The 21876-nt window shown below is 38.0% G+C and overlaps 1 protein-coding gene across 1 annotated transcript; it reads left to right on the top strand.

Moving 5' to 3' along the window:
* Positions 1 to 310: 310 nt before the first annotated feature.
* On the top strand, positions 311 to 20869 carry LOC113036346 (prolactin-releasing peptide receptor). Its single transcript, XM_026192643.2, has 4 exons — positions 311 to 1940; positions 12552 to 13030; positions 13310 to 13707; positions 14528 to 20869. The coding sequence occupies exons 2-4, from the start codon at positions 12568 to 12570 to the stop codon at positions 14744 to 14746; spliced, it is 1080 nt and encodes a 359-aa protein (XP_026048428.1). The 5' UTR covers positions 311 to 1940; positions 12552 to 12567; the 3' UTR covers positions 14747 to 20869.
* Positions 20870 to 21876: the final 1007 nt, after the last annotated feature.

The raw sequence follows: 21876 nt of genomic DNA, 5'->3' as shown, positions 1-21876 counted from the left end.
AGGCAGGTCATCAATGGATCACGTGCTCAACCATCTCCATCTACTTCATTTACGGCAAAGTGACTGAATTACTTTGAACAAATCAATTAACAACATTTAAAATTAACAACATTGTCTATCTTTTTTCACAGAGCTGAGAAGCAGAAAACATTATTATAATTAGACAAATCCACATGTCCTAAAGCTAAACTTGTTATATAGGCTAGCAAAGTTTACTGTATACACACAATGAATTTTACATGTGTATACAATCCTTGACACATCAATATGGCTCTACAACAAAGTAATTTCACACACAGGCAATCTTTCAATTACACAGACGGCTGGGACACACCGATAACAAGGTTAAATAAATGTGTGCTTATGTCCTCAGAGCCTGAATGCTGAAAGCTTATTCATATATCAGTGGAGAACAGAAGCATCTATAATTACTTAGTCTAAGGAACCAGAGCAGTATATTATAAAGCCATGCATGACCACATATGAAAGATGTTACGTTTAGGAGCTGGCAAACCAAAACTGTCAAACTTTTTAAGAACTAAATGTTTGGCATTTTATCAGCCAAACTTGCATTTATCTTTTTGTGATGCTCTATGTTTATTTTTCCCCTTTCTGTTTCTTTGCAAGCTTTCAGAGCTGTGGCTCAGACCAAACAAGCAGGGATTGTTTCTTACCAACACCTTCAAAAAGACCTGTTGCATAAAGTCCCTCTGAAATATAGCAATCCATATCTACGGCTTTCCCTTATATGTCTCCTTTTACTCTGCTATTTTTTTTTATCTTTTATAGTGAGACCTCTCAATAGGTTTGTCAGAATAGTTTGTTCTACTGAGTGCCCCATCTGGTATTGAATTGATGCCCTCAATTGATGTAGTGAGAAATGGTCAGTACTCAATGTTAGATACTCATCACACACCCAACAATAGCGATAAAGAGCTGCTTTTAAAAGAGAAATATAGAGTGAGCGTGTTTAAGAGTGAGAGAGAGCAGGAAATGAAGGAAGAGAAAAGGCAGCAAATGATTACTTGATGTTTTTTATGTTGATGTGTCAGCAGGTAGTTCTCTGAGGTGACATTGCATCACAAAAGGCAAAAGCAAGATGAATTGGTAATTGAGTGACAGCACATGACTTTAGAAGTATTAATACTTTTAATCTTTTAATTTTGTTTAGGGTCAATTTGGCATAAAAAACAATAGACGGATGAATTTATGATTGTTTGGCAAACTGTGCAGAAGCAGCAAGTATATGTGAGCTTACATCAAACTCAGTTGCTTATCTGGTTATACTGAATATATAGAATTGCAGCTGGACACCGAGTCTTCTTCATTTCCCTGAAGACCAAACAGTAAATATCGCGCCCCCCCCCCCCCCCTTTTTTTTTTTTTTTTTACACTGGTGCTAATTTTCTTTCTTGTTCCCTTTTAGGTGTCGGAGTTTCTGTCAGCAATCAAGGCTTTTATAGAGCACATAAAGCAGAAAGAATAGGCTGTCCTCACCCCTGAGGCTAAATAAAAACTTGCTACACACGTCTTCACAGCATGTTGCAAGGGATACATTTGTGCGTGCAAAGTGTGCACATGCGAAGTGAGTGTGGAGCCAGACACAATAAAGGAAAATACATGGGAGGGGGCACTTCTTCTTCTAAGGATTTGAGGGAGATAGGTTATGTAGGTCCCTTTTACTCTCTCCCTCTTTCTGTCACTCTCACTCAGACTGAGTGAGAAACACCATCTCTCTGCCTGACTCTTCATACCAGTGTGGGCTTCTGTGTAGGTTGCAATACGACATTTGTTACTAGAGATTTAAGAGCTGTGGCAAGAAAGAAAAGGCGTGAAGCAGGGGGGGGAAAAGGGTAACGGTGATAGCTAGAAAATAACCTAATTTGCTCAAGTGAAGAGATACCACACAGGGATTTTCTAAGTGCCTCCAATTTGCACAGGTAAGATGTTTTATCTCTATCCTCTCTCTTGTTGCATGCACTGACATTTACAAATACAGATTCACACAAGTAAAGAAACAGACAAAAACATATAGTGTTTTTTTTTTTTACTAATGTTTATAGAAATGTTTATTTTTTATTATATTTATTTTTGATTGTTTTTAATTAAGGAGTGCGTATAAATATAATGTGTCTTAGTCTTATTTGCTAAAAATCAGAACTTCTAATTCTAATAGTTGTTTGCTGTCATTTAATTTTTTTTTAGATTTTATTAGCATATATATTTTATAAATATCTTCATGAATCAGTCATCACAGAGGGAACATACTGGACAAAGTCATAGGAACTCTCTGTGAAAAGGGGCTCAAATGCTGTACTAACGTATTCACTTAATAACGCTGTCATTAAAGTGGGTTCCTTTAGGATGATCGGCAATTAAGACCATTGGTCAGGTTTGAACGAAGTCTGGCAAACAGTGTTTATAGGGGAGAATGAGGCAAATTAAAAAGCATAGAGGGAAGGCATCTGTGACAAGGCGCATCAGTGCTTATTAGTCCTGAAAGCCAGCCATCAAATCTGAATCATTATTGTATAATCTGGTATATTTTTCATCACGCGCACTATTTCTGCAGGCTGTGGGGTACTTGGTGTATTTCATACTTCTGACTGCATACACATGTTAGAACAACGTGTCTGTGCTCTATTTAGTAATCATTTAAGGGTGTTCAGGTGCAAACTAGAAATGTTTCCATTTTATAAAATACAGGAGTTTTGATGACATTTCTATGAATTTACTTATGAGGTTATTATTACTTATTGATTTTACATCAAGGGATTTTTACAAAACAAAGATAGAAATTATCCACATAACACAAAAACACACAGTCCAGGGTCTCATATTGAATGTACTCGTGCAAAACACCAATAAAGATTTAGAGCCAACTATAATTTTGAACTGCTACGGAATCAAACTCATTTCTCTTGGGCATGACAAATTTACGATGATGATAACTTGCAGAAATACAATTACAAACTTTCTGGATAAAACACACAAAAAATAGGTATGTGTATATCTTTAACAATAGAATACAAGATATGTCATTTATGGTCAATCAAAGTAAAAAACTGAAGGTATTAAATTAGAGATGCACCCACTTACCAAACATCGACATCTTCCAATACATGCTGATTGCTGTGCAGCAAGTGTCATCGTCGTGGGTGAAGAGGTAAAAAATGTACTGTACTGAATTTTTCAGTGATGTGACTTCATTTTTGTGTTGCTTGTTTTGGGAATCCAGCTCACACTACTGAATTTGTATTCATTCAAGTTTGCATAATGCTCGTATGTATCCAGAGCAAAACAGAGGAATTAATTTTTTGCAACAAAAAAACGAATGAAATAATAAAAAATTAGATGAAAAAAAAACCATCATCAGCACTGGCGTTCTCTAAACATGAGCGTAGGCACATAAATTCACAATCTGTGGGGAAAAAAATCTGGTACTCCATGGCATCTGCAGCACTTTGCATCTCTGTGCATGTCTAATTGAATAGAGATGCAGAGTGGTTGGTGCACACTGCCACAATTACCTAGCCAAATACTGAACAGTATTAGATTTTTAGGTTAAAACACACGCATGTGCGCACACACACGATCGCAAACAAGACCACAAAATCAAGAACTAAAATTCTTCTTGCGTGAATGTGGAAACAGCCAATATGAGCCTGGATAAAGAATTTCACAATGTGTGGATTTTGGAAAAATAAAAAATGCTGAGTTGAACACTACTACGTGATCGCAAACAAGACCACAAAATTGGGAAATTAAACTGCTGAAAGTCCTTGCATGGATGTGGCAATAGAATAGCCAGATAGGGAGAATCTGTTTTGTTGGCTATAACATGCTCTAAATGCTTTCTTCTAAAAAGATCTTCTTAACTGGAAAGAAATGGTTACGTCTTTTAGTTTTAATTCATCATACCCATAGGTAAGTGTAAATTTTTCTGCCCCTTGCAATCACTGAATGTTTATATGTGTGTGTCTGGACAAGTCTTAAGTTGTTCCTAGACAGAGCCAATACTATTAGGCAGGCTCTGACCTCTCTTAATTAAAGGGTCAGAAGGTCATAAACATTTAGGAGTCAATCATTAGCCCTGCAGACTAAGAAAGACAGTAATGCTGCTGTTTATAATTCCACTGTTACTGTCTTGAGGATGTTTTAAGATAGGATCTAGCTTAGACTTTCGCAACAGCACCAGTTCACACAGAGCGTCTTGTGTGTAGAGACAAAAATATGCCATCCAAAGTTGTTAGGCCAGCAGTCGCTGAGGGGTCTGCACTGGAATCATCAACAGGCAATAATGTCGTCCAGGAGCAAGCCTACATTCTTAATTCAAATAATGAGGGACACCATTAAGCTACCTCATCAGAATTTCATAGACTGAACCTTGACCACATTTGTGTCTCATATTTGTCCAACCTCTGCCTCTTTTTCTCTCAGGATGCCTCAGCAGCCTCAGAATGACAGAAATACAAGAGTTTTATCAGTTTTGGGTTAGGAAATGTCAGTAGAGTCAGAGAGGCCACAAAAAGGTCAACGTAAAGAAAAATAAGGACAAGACAGCAGACAAACTGGGGTGCGAGAGAGTCTAAAGGAGTTGCTCTTCCTGTTTTGCATTTTGAGGGTTCTCAATTCCCATCACGCTTCACAAATTAGCTGCAGGGTCTGGATGGCTTCCACAAAGGCCATGGCAACAGTGTTACTAGGCAAGGGTAGATTTCTTTCAAGCTGTCAGATAAGGTAGATAGAGTGAGGCCAGATGGGATGAGAAAACATATTCCTGCTCTTGATTATTGGCACGTGCAGAACAAATTTGTAAATGTAACACAGAGCGGTCTGCCAGCGAGTCTAGCAAGCTCCAAAGTGGCGAATGCTGCTAAGCAAGTGATGGTACTAACAGGTTCTGAATTTAACATGGAAAATTGTCAAACATGCTGAGTGAGCTGACTGATTCACTAGAGTGGATCTTTCTACTAACGATTGTATCAACAGTCTGAAACATTTGTTCTCTGTGCGAAGGGACAGATAGCTCAGATATGCTCCAACCTTTCAGAGCTCGGCCTTAATTAAAATACTGATATTTTATTGTGTTCTTTATTCTTTATACAAAAGCCTGAGAGGCAGATTCCATCTTGAGGATCTTAGCATTCTACAGCAGCTTCGCCATGGGCTTAATTTCAGCCTGACTGGGATCATGACCCTTTGAAAAATTGTCAGACAGGATTTAATATCAGTGGCTAAAAGTGACTCATAAATTGTGATTTCTTTTGGCTGTGATGGTGAATCTTTTACTTATTGATGTGTGTGCACTGCAGAAATAAGAATTTTTGCAAAAATTTTTAAAGCTGGTACAAGTAATACATGCTCTGGAAAGGTCACACATGTCAGCCTATAATCTTCTGCTCATATTGAATTGGTCTGACACCTACTGACTGGAAAGCATCAACCCATTCAGCTGCACAAACTGCACTGCAAAAACTAGCATTTGATATGTTTGCTTCTGGGGATGTCAGTGCTACTAGTCTGGATTGCCATGAATTTTGTACTCCAATTTTAAATTTTCCTTTTGTGTCACCATCATGTTTAGGAAGTCTCTCCAAAACTATTGGATGGGCTGCCACTGAACTTGAGATGAATGTCTTTCGGTGGATGAAGTGAATTCTATTTTTAAGTTGCTCCTGATTGCATTGCTCCATTCACTTTCTCACTCACTCATCTCGCTGTGAGTGGTCAGCAAGTCTTAAGTGTTCTTTAAGTGCAAGTCCATAACATGCCTCACAAATTTGCATTACGTTATGTGTGAACACAGAGTTAGGAAAGGAGCAATAGATAAAAGTATGCTAAATGCTAAATGTTTTACCCCCATATATACTGTTTAAATGCAGTTGCTGCAGACTACAGTAAGAATAAAAAACTGAAAAATGCATTATTCATAGATTACTGAGTAGAATTCAGCTACCAGATGTTTAAACTTCCGTCTTGTTCAGGGAAAACCTTAAGTTTATCCAGGCACCTTCCTGGAAAACAAATAAAATGTATGACACATAAATATTTGGGTTAGTGTTCTGAATGGTAATGTGTTTCCCTGTACACAGAAGGAGGCTGAGGCTTTGTTTTTGTTCCTCTGTGAAAGCTCTGTCCTGACTGGTGTGCATTGTCTCCTGGAACACTTTGCACTCAGTATCCACAGCAAACAATTAAGTTGGAACTGGGCATGTTGTTTTTGTTAGTAGATGAAGACCAGTCTATTACAAGTCATGATCTGCTTAAAAAAAAACTTAAGGGAACAATTGACTCATATGTCACATTTTAAAGAAAGAAATAGTCAAGTTGAAAATCTTTACTGATAAAAGACAATGTAATTTATTGAGAGCAATAAGATGTCACTGGAAATACAAAATCATCAACCTTTTGAGAGCAAGATTCAAAATCAGCCCAAAAAAGCTAACACCAAACCTCTGATCCTCTGCTTAGTAATGTTTCGTTTCATCTGAGCTCGCTGGGTCCTCTGGTATTTAATTTAATTTGGCATAATGTGCTTTCTTTTGATCAACATAGTACATAGTACTCTGTAATTGTTCCTCAAAAGCTCATGTTGCAATGGAGGCCTCAGATTCTCTCTCTGCTATGTTAAGCCTTTACTGCACATTTTCTCCCATTCGCAAGATCACAATATGCATTAGATCTCCCCAGTACAAGTGCCTTTTGCCAAACCCACAATGCTCTGACATGAGGACTATGTCAAAAGGTGAAAGAACTGTACTCTAGCTCCTTTGATCACAGTATGTAAGTTTTACTCTTGCTGTAGACCTTTGGATATTTTTGGATGCAATGTCATAATCTGCTTTCATTTGTTGTTGCCACTTTAGAGGATATTGCAGTTGAGAGTTACACTCTTCCGCATCATTAATCGCAAAAAATAAGATCAACTGGCAGATGGTGATTTGTATCATAAAGCAAATAAAAGGGAGAGTACTCAGGCGCTTCACTGGTTGTGCAGTTATGGGTGTGTACGACTTTGTTTACATAGCCACTGCAATTTCCCTTTTTTCCTTATAAAAAGTCCAGGGCATTGATAGCAAGATCCAATTAAATCTTTCTGTTGCGTTCCACTCTGAGTGAAAAGAAGTTGTTTGTTAATTTGCAATGCTTTAATCTTTCTGCACCTGCCCGAATAGCTGGTTCTCAAATTCTTCACCATCTAGTCTTTTTTTTAGCAGGAAAGCCAAAGGATAAAGAAAAAAGGGAGAACATATCAATTATAAATCCTTGTATGGTTTCCACCCAGACATCTTCAGGTGGGGGACATGGGATATGGCAGGGTCCTGAAACTGCACTTGCAAGAACTCAGTCTGTGTTATTTTTATATCTGGCTCGCTTTGTGCAGTTATCTCTTGAATGTGTAGGCTAATAGCTGTAATAGCTGAGATCAAGTCCAAGTGCTTTTGAGTCTAAACTGCACTAAGTATGGAACCTAATACTTCAGGGGAGCACTGTTCTTTACATGGACAGCCCATACTCACAGATTTACAGGACAGGAAGTCTGCATCTGTACAGAATGTCAGAGTTCTGTTAAAATCACACAGCTCGGTCAACCAGTGATGCCCTGTGACTTCAGTTTAGCTGTGCTCAACACATAAGTGACAGAGTTATTATCACTGCCTCTAAACTGTCTGTAACGGCCCATGTGAGTGCTAGAAATACCAGATGGCAATAGCTGTAATGGAAAAAAGGCTGCTGGTCCTATACAAGTTCAAGGGAAAATAGCCTCCTTTCTTGACCTCTGTAATTGCGCTGCCGCCAAATTCATAGTCTTAGTCTGTTTTTCTTTTCACACTGAATAAAAATATAATTGATTTTGTAAATTTTGGTCATTCAATGTTACAAATGGGAGAATTAGCCGTAGCATTGTCCACTAGTTCTTTGGCTAAGCCTTCAAAATCACGAGTCATTTTTCTGTTTCATTCAATATCTCCTCATAGACACTAATAGTGGTCTTTGTACTATGTACATACTCACTATTACTGGAACTGGAATCTCATCAGCCCTATTATTTTAGCCTTTGGATCATAAAGTTTAAGGTTAGTCTTGATACACACTGATAAGGGGATTTCTCACCCACTGGCAGCTTTCATATCCAGCAACTCTTCTTTACAAACAAGGCATTTTCAGCTCTACCATTTGTGTTTCGTGTAAGGCTTGTATGATTTAGACAGTCGTTCCCTTTGTTTTGTGACTGGGGATTTTTTAATACTCCTTCTCTCACTTTGTGGGGACTTACATGAGTGCTGGGGGAGCTAAGCTTTGGTTTTGGGTCATTTTGGGACTTTTTTGCTTTTTTTTTTGAGGTCATGACATGTCCCTTATTCATAAAGTCTTTCAGCTACCCGGCAGGTTCTGTATCCTTCTCTGCACCTTTTTACCTAGTGTACATCACCACCAAATATGATCAATTTGTTCCTGCTGACAGACCTCCTTAAAGGCACCTTAGTTTTCTTTGGATTTTCTCTCACACTGGATATTTGCAACAGTGATCTGTAAACTCCCTGACTGCAATATTACCTTCCTCTTTTTTGTAAATACCCAGTTTTATTTAGTTAGTTATCTAAACAGGTTTCATTAGAAAATTATTTTCTTTTTACTCTGTGCCATATTTTCAAACTTGCTCTGTACGTAGTTCTTTGTATGTGGCTTTAATCTTTAGAGCCCTCTCACTTTCATTGTACAAAGCAACAGTAATCCAGCACTACTGCTCTCATTCTGCAGCTCCACCCTCATCTCAGCCCTGACATCATCATTTGACAAGCTTGCCGTGATGGAGTGGAGGTCCTGGCTTTGAACTAAGTCGTTACACTACTTACTTGGTCCATGCACACATTAGTCAGTTGTTGCCATCTGCGCTGTCGGTAAAGCTGCACAGACTCTCTTTAACTCCCACACCTTGCTCTGTCTACTTCACTCGCTTCTTCTGCAGAATTGGCAGTAATGTGTCGTTGACAGCTTATTTTGGCCCCTCACGGCAACTAAAATAATGTGTAAACAGAATAATAAATAAACAAATAAAGCTTTATACGAAAAAGTACATTGGCAGATATTTGGGCGTAAAAGAAAGCACACTTTACAGTTGCCACACATGTGGTGTAAGGTTTACCACGGTGTCTCCAGATTCTTTTATAGCTGTGTTCAGTGTGGACCTGCTCCCATCTGTGGGGCATCAGAGGTGCCAGTTCTGGTGTTCTCTGGCAAATGGCTCTGCCATTCAGACTGTATGGTGCTGGACTATCACACTAAAGGATGATGGGCCTTCATGCCACCCTAACGGAGTCTAATTTTGGTAAGAAGCATCCACAAGAGCAGCCTACTGGAGGTCATTTTGTAGGTCTCTGGCAATATTTGCTCTCTTCCTCGCTGTACAAAGAAAGAGCTATTATTATAAAGGAGGAGGCCTCTGATCGGGTATCATGCTTTACAGATGGCTGTAGACACTCACTGTTGACCTCCCCTGACCTCCTTCCTGCATACCAAAAACAATCTGAACCAATAATTTTAAATTTGTATTCAACCTATAAGACCTGTTACCACTGACTTTCACTCTAATTCTTTTTAAATTTCGTATACTTCAGCCTTTTCTCCCTGTTTCCCTTCTTCAAGAATGGCTTCTTAAAAGCCACAGGTGCTCTGAGACCATTTCTGATGAGGCTTTGGTGAACAGTAGATGGCTCAATTAAAAGGCTAGATGCATGTCTCAAGTCCTGTGTTAGATTCTTTGATGGATTTTTCCAGTTTCTTCATGAAATAAATTTAATTTACTGTTCATTTGCTCTTTGGCAGTCTCCTTGTTTGTGCAATAATATTCTTTTACACATGTCAAACTGTGTTTTTATTTATAAAATCAAAGAAACAAAAAGAAACTGAAACAAATTGTGTTTTAGCAGTAACAAAGGGCGTAAAGATATAATTAAAAATTGGCTCATGCGAACCCAGCCCAATTTTTACTCTTTAAGTGTGCGCGTGTGTGTGTGTGTGTGTGGGGGGGGGGGGGGGGTATATGTGTGTATTCACATCATTTATGTTAATGAGAGTGTGGGGAGTGAGTTGGAGGGTGGGGTTGGCTGCTTTTAACTATGTAAAGCACTTTGTGCTACATTTTTTTGTATGAAAAGTGCTTTATAAATAAAGACTGATTGATTGATTGATTGATTGATTGATTGATTGATTGATTGATTGATAAGTTTTCATTATGTGTAGAGACAACACTAGTTCCCTTGTTTGGTTAGGCCTTTTTTATGTAATGTTTGAATCATTCAAAGATCAGTGTTAAGTGGCTTAACACACACAAAAAAACATTCCTCTATAAATGAACAGGTATAAGAACTGGACTGAGAAAAAAATAGCCAATGTAAAAACAAAAAAAACAAAAACAGAAAAAAACAAATTGCTGAAAGACCTTCAGAAATCTTGGAAAACAACTGATCAAGACCATTTTTTAAAAAATACAAGAGTTTCAGGTTGCTTGGAAGCAAAATATAAAGAAATAAGGGAAGACTTTTGCACAGTACTGTCCATTCATGTACTTCCTCATTCTTAGGAAAATGCAAGCCCCAAGGCAAGGTCGGGTCTAAAATTAGTTAGCAACAATGTGACACTACTGTGTTGAGTAAACTGTCAGACATAAAAAAAAAAAAAAAACACTTGCTAGCATTCACTCCAGTAATTATCTCCACGATTAACCTCCTAAGACCCGAACTCTTCCATGGCATGCATTTTTAATTTCTCTTTGATATTTGGGCATGTTGGGACCTGATGAATGTAAAAACAAAAAATTTCCAGATTTGGTTTTTTTTACCTGTTTTTTGTTTCTGAGAAAAATTTGATCCACATATGAGGACATATGTTTAAAATTTCGATAGAACGGTGGCAGCATGATGTCCTTGTAAGTGGATATCCCTCCCTTGTAGAGCAGAATTTATTATTTTGGTCTAGACATCCCAAAATGTGATGTCCACATATGTGGACACCTGGTCCTAGGATGTTAAGATTTGTCATGAATGCATACACACATACACAGAATCCCAAGGTGAAAAGACCGTTAAGCACAGTTGTAATACCCAGTATTATATATGTTATTATTACCCTGAATGATGATCATACCTTGAGTGACATATTCCTGAAACCAGTCCCGAGATGTCTGGGCATGTCCGTGCACCCTGTTGTGTAGTAAATTGTTATTAGATTAAAAACACCCCCATATTACCACTCATCTATCCATAACAATCACAGATTAATGATTTATCTAAGACATAAAATTCATGCAAAATAAAGTTTTAGAGGTGTACATAGTCATTTCTTCTTTATGATCTTTTTGGTCTGTGGATAATCCGCTTCTAATGACTGCATTTGGGCTAGCGGTGCCTAGAACTGGGAGTTGTCAGTTATTCTAAGGGAAAGGAAGGCGTATAATATTCTAGTGCATGATACATTACATTGAAAAAAAATCCAAGGTGATGGAAAAAAAAGTGGATCACTGGATAACTCAGTAAATCTTTTAAATCATTTCTCAAAAGAAGCCATTTATTCTCAAACCTCATACACAAGAAAGTAACTTAGACATTATTCATTTCTTCCTATAACAGTTTCAGAAGAATTATGCAGGTGAGTTTTTAGTATCCTGATTCATGCACAAAATAAATCAAACCTCTGCACTGGCATGAAGATCATGAACTATGAGTCTGATGACATATTTGCTAAGGTGAATCAGATCCACCATTTTTAACTGCTGTCACAGATAAGCACCTTCGTGGCACTTAGAACTAAGAGATAATATACAGGAGTACACATTAGATCAAGATCCATCACTAACAGGTGACTTTTGGATCAAAACAACATATTAGTCAATGTGGTGAAATGAGAAGCTGAAAAGCCACAAGACATAGCTCATTCACATTAAAGACTCAGTATGCAACAAGGTCATCTAGCTTACTAACATGCAGAGTACAGATATCTACATTCTGTGTTCAGGGTTACGTGGGATTCTCCACGATTTGTTTTTAGAACTGAACAAACCTCTTGGATGAGAAGTGAAACATCTTCACAAATGTAAAGGAGTCCTGGTGCCTTTTTTCAGCCTCAATATACTTTCAAGGAAGAGAGTGATACAACAGAGCTGTGGTTGTACTGTAAAGTTATAAAGGAACCAACGTTTGTTATGGTTTTAGTCAACTTTCCAAACATAATTGAGTTAATGTGCCATTATCAGAATGGGAAGTTGCATTTTACATATGCAGCTAGCAACCTTGAAAACCTGCATTGAAAAAACTCTCTATGAACACTATTTATATTACACATACTTCACCACTGGAGAAATTGTTCCTATAAATTTGCTGCAAACATAAAGTTATTTAGGTTAATGAATTTTTACCCACTATAATTGAATTCTGTCACTTCAGCGTTATTATGTTGTCAGTCTACTGGATCCCTGAAGACTACAAAAATCAATGGCTGATTTTCCATGCAGTATTTATTGGATAACTGTTGATGGTGTCTTTTTTAAGGCTGGCGTGCAGAGACATGGATGTCTTCATGGACAAGGATTTCAGTATGACTGGCAACACAAGTCATGAAACATCACGAGCAAGAATAGAAGGAAACAAAGACCAAGGACTCAACCACAGCGACCCCTTGGACATGTTCATAGGCATAGAGCTCCTTCAGCGATACAAGCCTCTCTTCCTGCCTCTGTACTGCCTTGTAGTGGTAGTAGCTGTTGTTGGAAACTCCTTCCTTTTGGCTTGCATCCTGGCTGACAAGAAACTCCACAATGCCACCAACTTTTTCATCGGTAACTTAGCAGCAGGTGACCTGTTGATGTGTTTGACTTGTGTTCCGCTGACAGTGTCTTACGCCTTCGACAGCCATGGCTGGGCTTTTGGAAGACCTTTCTGCCATTTGGTTCCCTTGCTGCAGTGTGCCACAGTCTTTGCATCAGTGCTTTCACTTACTGCTATTGCTGTGGACCGCTATATTGTTGTAGGTAAGGGACTTGACATTACCATTACTGATTAGCAGTAATTTACTGTACGTTCAAAAGTTAACCTTACTATATTCCAAAATGTGTTTTCTGTAATGCGAAATGCAAATTGACCACACACAGATTTAGTCTCCTGATACTGAGATGACCAAGCTAAAATAATTAGAGACTTCTCTAATTTTTACACACTTCTATACATGGCCACTTTAATTTCGGTATGAAATAACATCCTTATTGTTTTTACCTAATATATACTATATCTGTATTTTTTCCTTGTCTCAGCTCATCCAGTACGGAGGAGGATTTCTGTGTGGGGTTGCGGTGCAGTGACTTTGGGTGTCTGGCTTTTATCTTTGGCCCTGGCCGCACCTCCATCGTACTACACAGACTACCTGGACCTGCGGCCCACGGGCATTGACCTGGTAGTGTGTGAAGAATTCTGGCCAAATAGTGGCAATCTGCGGCTTCTCTACTCTTGCTTCATTTTAATAACCTCGTATATGATCCCACTGCTGTCAGTTAGCGTATCCTACTGTGCCATTACTATCAGTTTGAAGCGCTATTCAGTGCCTGGGGAGCCATCAAACAGTCAGCAGCGCTGGAGCCAAAGGAGGAAGAAGACGTTCTCTCTGCTGGTGGCCTCAGTGCTGGCCTTTGCCCTGTGTTGGCTGCCTCTCCAGGTGATTCAAGACATTGATGAATTCTAACCATTACTCCATTAATCCTTATCTATAGGCATTAGACAAAGAAAGTAACATTTTTCTATATGTATCTGTTCGAAACTCATAACCTCAATAGCAGCAAAATGATGCAAAACTGCAGGTTTAACTACTATTAGGATGATTCAATTTTATGCATCATTAACTATGGAAACCCAACATCAGATATTTGTGTCCACAAAGCCAATATTATGTCCACAATGAGCCATGTAAAAGGCTAACAGATTAGGATTTCATTGTCACATTATTGAAATGGAAGGAAAAGTTGACACTGCAATATGGCTGCAAACACTCAGAGCCTTGTTTCACTAAAAGCACTTTGCGTGCACTGCTTAAATGCAGATCGTAAGTGTTGGTAGAGTCGCATTTCTAAAGTCAATGTTGCATGCAAATTGATAAATTCGTGGCTTCTGCAAGGCTCCTTCATGACTTAGGAGAAGGGTATTTGTCATGGCTAGTGAAACGTGTCCAAATGAGTCAAAAGTGAAATGATCTGGTTTTATAAATTGCAGTTGGCATGTTGCAAATCCTGCTGCTAAACACCGAAACTTAACTTGTGACGTGGAATGATTTAGTATTAGCGTTCAACCAAATCTAATTATGCTGGCAAATTTCACATTTCTGAAATCCATTACCACAGTTCAAGCTGCCTTCTAATTTGTGATTTTCTAGGCAGAAAGAGAGGAGCAGCTTGGTCAGACTTTTTCAAAAATGTTCCTAATAGTTTAAGAAGTCAGTGCTGATTCGATGCAATAACAACTTTTTCCATTGTGTTTTGTAGGTGCTGAACCTGTTGCTGGACTTGGACCCGGACTTCCATATTATGGGCAAGCGCTACATAAATGTCTTACAAGTATGTTGCCACTTAGTGGCTATGAGTTCTGCATGTTACAACCCTTTCATTTATGCCTCACTGCACAGCAAGGTGCGAATGCACCTCAAAGGTTATCTCTGTCCTTGCCATAACCACCAGAGAAGGATGGTGGAGAGATCCAGTTGAACCCACAATGCGACTGTAGCAGCTCTTGATATGCAGAGCCCATTCTTATCCGCAAGCTAGCACCTGCACCCCAGCATGAGCGTTAATGTCTGAGACATCCAGGAGAATACAATGAGGCTGTTCAAAATTTATTTAAACCATTTTCTTCATGCTTTACCAGCATGTTGTGACGTCATGGCATTTAGTCCTTTCTTGTAGCATCTCCAAAGGTAGTAGCTAAAAAAAAACAACTAAAAAAAACACTGCTTACAAAGAAATCCAATGATGGTAAAGAAAAAGAAGACCAGTGAAGAGTCCACTGGGATCCCTGTGTTGTGCTTAGATGGCAGTGCTGCAGAGGCTACGCAGACGCTGCAGCTTTGAAAAGGCCAGCGGGGGTATAAACAGTATTCAGCTGTAGCAGACTTATGCTTGAGCTTGAGATCATGGGTGTTAACTCTGGTTACATGGACCGGTTTGCTTAAACATTAAACACTTGACTTCAGGGAGCTGACCGTACAGTGAACTCCTCAAACCAGACGTGGATCAGGAAAATACTAATGATGGTTTTATGTTGTCCACAGAACTGAATGTCATTCAATTATTTACATATATTATTGGATAACAAATTGCTGGCTATTTTTAGGTTTATTAAACGTAATTAGGTGGTACAGTCTAAGTGTGTTGTATGTGTAAATAAATATATATTTGTGTTTTTGCATACATGCTGTATGCAGTCTCTTCATTTTCTGCAGGTCAAAACCACAGTATATGCAATAATGATAAAAATGCATCTTACTGTATATGACACCTTGCAGCAGTATTGGAAATCGTCTTCAATTACATCTTATCAATACCAAATTAATAAAGGATTTACTTGAGTGAGAGCTCATAGTTAAATGTTAAGTGCTCTGGCTCTACCTGACAAAAGAGACTGGCACAATAATTAATTATTAGATAATTAAAGCACAGACAAAAACAATAACTGTAAAGCATTACTCTGCTGATGCCGTTCTCATTGACTTGCCATCAAGTATGAGTAATGCTTTCATAGGCTGGGTATGAAGACTCACCAGAGGACATGCTAATGTGCTCTAAATTGCAAGCAAGCAGAATTAATTTTTTTCATTCGGTTAATTAGAAAGCTAAAATTTTCATTGATGCTAATTTCTGTCTATGTAGAACTGCCTAGAGCTCTCTATTTGGACAGATAAATGAATGAATGAATGAATGAATGAATGAATGAATAGATAGATAGATAGATAGATAGATAGATAGATAGATAGATAGATAGATAGATAGATAGATAGATAGATAGATAGATAGATAGATAGATAGATAGATAGATAGATAGATAGATAGATAGAGTGCATCAAATGCAATAATGCAGGGTAAAATGTCCATCAACAAATCTAATCAGCCCATTCAAAAATAGCAAACACCATTTGCTCAAACATATCCAGTGAACCTTTAGTGCAAACTAATGAGCCACCGCTCCCCAGCTAATGCTCGCTGATGCCAACTGTCACCTTTTAACAATCAAATTACTTTGCTGTCTGTTGCTTGGCAGCTTGGTTGGCTTTTCTCTCTAAGTAAACCTTGAGACTGCATTCACCCCTACTCAATTGGATTTTTGTCCTGATGCTTTTTTCTGAAAGGGTTTAAAATAGTTATTGTTGTTAAAAGTGATTTTGTTTGTTTGTTTGCTTGTTTGTATTTTTTTTAACTGAATTTCATCTCTTTCCGCCAAATGCCCTATTGCTACACATAATAGACACTTGCAGATCCCACCCCCACTCTGTGTGTTGATGGCAGCAATGTTCCTTACCTGAATGTATTTATGTCATTGTCAATGTAAACTTTGGTTATATAGATGATAAGACAGTACTTCATCAGATGTGGACATGGGTTTCCCCACTAAAAATCTATTATTTTAATGAGTGTTCCACAACAAAAGAATATTAAAAAATATACCCTTGCCAACCATAAAGATACCTTCATGACGTACCAGTGTGAAAGTGTGAATAGTATGAGTCATTTCAAGTATTCTCTTGTAAACTGTAAATTATGCTGGTAAGCTATGAGTGTGCAAAAGCTGCTAACATTTCCACTTTATTTATCTGTGACTAAGTCAATGAAGAAAAAAAGACACTGAACTGTGGCTTTATATGTTCATTTCATTTACTGAACAACCATGCATGTGCAAGCAGAGTAATGGGTGCAAAACCAGGTCTTATGTATTTAAGCCAATTTCAAAAATTCCATGTTTTGGTTGTTGTGTTTTGCTATTGTTGAATTTTTAAAAAATGACAATTTCTGTGCCATTTCTCACAACTATGTACTTCAACATGTTGTACATTATAAAATAACAGCCTGAAATGCGGTGAAGTGAACTATGGTAAGACTCATTGGATGATGTTTGTTTGTTCATAGAATCAATACATTAGAACTGACAGTAATATTAATTTGTGTTTAAGAAGACACACACACACACACACACACACACACACACACATTTGACCATAGTTTTCAGACCCTAAGGCGCACCGAGTTATAAGGCGCATTAAGCGAAACAAAACAGTCAGATAAGTCAAACTTTACTCAACTTATTCTTCTTGTTTCCTCCACTTCCGTACCATTAATTCATTAATGTTGAATTCTCTCGCAGCTGCTCTATTCCTATGTTGTTGCAGTATATTAATGACTAACCTCGTACTGTGGATGGATTATCTCAGTTGTTCTCCTGACTGAAATTTGGTCCGATTACAGCATCCTCCCATGAGATTGCATTTTTCCATAACCATCGGGAACCCTCACGTTAACTTTTATCGAGTGGAAAAAAGTTAGCGTTCATCTTCCAGTTTCACTGTTTATGTTATGCTAACATAGCTGTGTCGCTATTGATCACGTAGCACATCATTATGTACCAGTTAACCCAACTTCAGTAACCCTAAAAAAGTCACTGCTGTTTAGTTTTCTGTATTCATTTATGTTGGAAGTGATAGTAGAGCTGTACGTTTTAATTTTTTCAGAAATCTCTCAGTCAGAACAAGGCATATCATGTTTAGGTGGAAACTAGCGAGCTAACTTCCTGCTAACTTCTAACTCCGTTAAATTTAAAAAAATCTGTTTTCATGAAGGCCTGGATGTTAAACGTAATTGTTACACCTGGTAAAGCAGCTACACTAATCATTTTATTAAAGATGAAAGAATTTAGACAGTTTGTAACTCTCAGTGATGCCGCACTGTTCGTTTGACTTTGGGACCTGAAAAGGACGGAGTTTTGGACCCAGGTTACTCCGCGAGGCTCCTGACTACTGCAGCCGTAATGCTCCAAGAATCCATTAAGCGGTGCGGCTTCATAGCTTACCAAAGTTGTACTAAAACATTTTTTGACAGATTTTTGAGCCCGTGTACCACATAAAATTGGTTCGAGGTCAATAAGCACAACCAGAATTCATACATAAGGTGTTCCAGTTTATAAGACACAGTATCAATTTTTGAGAAAATTAAAGGATTTTAAGAGCGCCTTACAGTGCGGAAAATATGGTAAAAGTGTGTATTTTTTAGTAAGTATAGTTAGTCATTAAAAAATTTGCATTTTTTGTATGACTATTTTTATACTTACTGCAAAAGACTCCTGTGAAAAACTAAGTATATCCCATGATTCAATATCTTGCAGAACCTCATTTGCAGCAACTTGAAGTGAAGTTTAATAAATTTCTTAAATTTGCATGTGCTTTTTCCTGTCCCTTTTTCACATGATCGTACACGCTTGATGTTTTCTTAGGTACACATACAACAAGCTCATGGGCACCAGTCCTAGACCTCTGCCATGTACTCTACCTTTACACAAATTTCTACTTTTTGTCTTTTCATCCACTGACACTGCTAATAGAGTGTTCTTTTGTGAATACTTTTGCTAATTGACATCACGTATTGTTTTCTTTCGTAAGTTCTCTGTATGTGACCAAGTTGTTTTTCTGTGTCTCAGTGAACAAAGCTTTGTGTATTGATCTTGGTATGGTCATTTTTGTTGTGCGTCACTGTGGTTGGACATAATTAATCCAGTTTCTGCAAAACATTTTAGCATGCCGTGTAGTGACACTTGGGAAACTTTCAGTCTAGCCATGATGTGATTTAGAGAAAGTCCCTTTTCCTTCAGAATGACAATTGGACACTTGAGACTTTCACTGAGTTCTAATGTTTCTCCATTACCGCACTGCCACTTAGACTTTGCTGTTGTTTCCTCTTTTACTTATACATCTCTTACGCCATGTATCCACAGTTGTTGACTTGCTGATTTGGGCTATTTTTCTCATCACTGTCTCGTAACATCTGTGTCACATTAGTTAATCAGTAGATTAGACAAACAGATAAATTGTAGTTAAATAATTCACAGTTCCTCTTTTCGGTCTTTCTGTTTCATGAGGCATAGGTAATTCTAAGCTCAATGCACATCCTAATTGGCTACAACATAGTGCACATAGTGTTAGTGCACTAAAAACCGTTACTGGGCTTTGCTAAAGTATACAGCTACAGTTAACTTATACATCACCTGCTCTGTTGCGTTGCTCTGCTGTACTGTTTAGACTGGACAAAAGCCACAGAGCATGTGTTTAAGATTATTAAACATGGATTTTGCCCTTCTGTCATCCTCAAATCTTCCTAAGCAATTACGCAACATGGTCGATGCTTGAATGTGTGGGTTGGGGTAGTGCTACCCCAGTGTTTTAATGCTGACAACAAGATTAATCTGTTAGCCTTTATTTGCAGAAAACTGGCACCCACAGAGAGTAACTGTGACTTTAGGAAATGGAAGCTGTTAGCTATCGTGCTGGCTTTGGAAGATTGAAAGCACTGGAGGGTGCAAGGCAACCTTTTTTGGTCTGAGGAGTCTGGAATATATCTACTGTGTCAAGAGACCCAGCTCCCAGGCAGCCAAGTGGACATTATTTATGTGACTGTATTAAGCCAGAGAAACTCTCTTGTGCACACTCACATGTGACTAACCCTACAACTGCCTCCTGGTGTCAAAGAAGAATTCTTTCCACCTCTCACTTTTCGCAGCACGACTTTCATCTTCCTCATCTATGTAGTCATCTGTTATGTTTTGTTTTTGTAAATCATTTACCGTAGGCCGCAGTCACACAGGGTAAAGAGAAGTTGTAGGGTAATTCTGATTCTAACTGTGTAGTCCCCAACCAGCTGGTCACCTTGTTAAACTGGTTGCCAAGAAGGAAGTGCAGTAAATCCTTCTTGTGATTGCTTTTGTTGTTAGCAGCACATAGTTTGCATGGAAGAGGCCAACTTATCTGCAAGCTCTTGCCAGCTTCTCTCTGAACATTAGTGAAACTGAAACGTGTGGTTTAAACTGTAAAACGAGGTTGCTCGCCTCAACATTTAAAAAAAGAAAAATGCTATTGTTTCACTACTGCTCAGTGAGAAGTTGACGTATCTTCCATGCAATTACAGGGATTTTATGGCAACCCACTAGAAACCAAACAATTTCAAGGACTTTTTTGTTGCAGTATCCTGTACCTCTTTGCGATTAATTTTATCTAGTGACAACCATTAGCAACCATTTGCCAACAGGTCAGGAAATTCACATTTTTCCATTGCAACTGTGGTAACACACCGTTTCTAGGCCTGTGTGACTGGGAACATATGTATGTAGGATCTTTTAACTGCTTTTGTTCTGTTAATTGTGTCTTATTAACCAGTGTCAGTCTGCTGTGTATACAATGTGTGACCAAAAAGTTCTTCGAATGAGCCCTTAAAGATCATCTTCAGTGGTATGCCCAGACAGCTTCTGGCAGGGCTGTGTTTTCAGATTCTTCCACTCAACTTCCAAACTTTTCCTTGTTCCTTGTGTATAAAATGATGCCGGTGTTGTACACTGTTATGTATAACTAGCCTTTGTGGGCATTTTTGCCTCTTCTCTTGTGTAAATTGCTCCTCTGACTAATACTCATGTAAGATGTTTTTGCTTGCATGTAAAAGTTTGGATGCTTGGCTTTTATCTGATTTCCTGTATGATCTCTGGCTGTGCTTCAATTTTTCGGACCCTTGTTGTTACAGTTAAGATATGGACAATGGCTTCACACAAATATACATGAACAAGTCTCTGATGAGACAAACCCTCCTAAGTGTCATTCAATTTAATATGCTTCAGTGGATGTGATGCAGCACAAGTAAATCGCAAACTCTTTATTGTACAATTAATAACTTTGCTGTCTTCCTTTTCTAAAATATTTCAATTATCTTTTTTCTTTAAGGTCCACTCTTTAATAAGCAGAAATAGTTTTTAAAAAATAAAACAAAAACACAAAGACAGTACACTGTAAAAAAAAAAAAAAGAGTTTCATTATGAGAGCTTCTTTCTTATGAAATACAAAACATAATTAGCAGAACGTCTGCTGCGTTTCAGTAGAAATATTAATTATTAATCAGCTCATTAGGGTAAAAGGAAATTAAAAACTTCATTCTATTGAGTGCTCCGTTATATATGTCCAAAGACTCCAAATGCTTAAAATAAGATCTAAGTATAGCTTGTTGGTATAGTCCATTAAGACCAAGCCTGCATTACAATGCTATGAGTCATAACAGCTAATCAATGGAGTCGCATTGATTTTCCTATGAGTCTGGCTACAACCTGAGTTAGCTCATTAAAAGCTGAGTCTGGAGAAAATGGATCTTTAAGATGTTGGAGCTAATGCCACAAGATGATTGACTGCAACATTAATTTCTTTAAACCTGATTCGTTTACTAACGCTTCTTCAAAATGCTGCAAGCTTTAAAATTGTGGTGAAAATAACATGGGTTTTTCTTTCTTTTCCATCTGAAAAGAAGTTAATGGGGCAGCTTCAGCATCACCAGTTATGACTTCCATTCAAAAATAGATACATGCTTTCTTTTTTTTGCCAACAGAGCTTTTCAAGCATCTAAACATGATGTATCTGAGGGTTTAAAAATAAAGTAAGGTTTAGAAACCAGAACATTTCTGTACTTCAGAGGAAAAAAGCCTGGCTTTATCTTTATCCTTTTATTTTAAAAAAACAAAACACTTTGCTAGACCCAAAGCAGCGATATCTAAAGGAGTCATTCTGTATTCATTTATTATTCTCTGACATTATTGTGGAAGAATTTTG

This window comes from Astatotilapia calliptera, chromosome 14 (genome assembly GCF_964374335.1).
Source record: "Astatotilapia calliptera chromosome 14, fAstCal68.1, whole genome shotgun sequence".
In the NCBI taxonomy this organism is placed as follows: Eukaryota; Metazoa; Chordata; class Actinopteri; order Cichliformes; family Cichlidae; genus Astatotilapia; species Astatotilapia calliptera.
Note: the sequence above shows the minus strand (reverse complement) of the source record. Positions and strands in the feature narration are given on the sequence as shown.

Bases quoted from the DNA above. Each gene is read 5' to 3' on its own strand.
- LOC113036346 (XM_026192643.2), top strand. From the start codon at position 12,568: ATGGATGTCTTCATGGACAAGGATTTCAGTATGACTGGCAACACAAGT. The intron at 13,031-13,309 runs GTAAGGGACTTG...TCCTTGTCTCAG, and splicing joins GGACCGCTATATTGTTGTAG to CTCATCCAGTACGGAGGAGG. The intron at 13,708-14,527 runs GTGATTCAAGAC...TGTGTTTTGTAG, and splicing joins TGTGTTGGCTGCCTCTCCAG to GTGCTGAACCTGTTGCTGGA.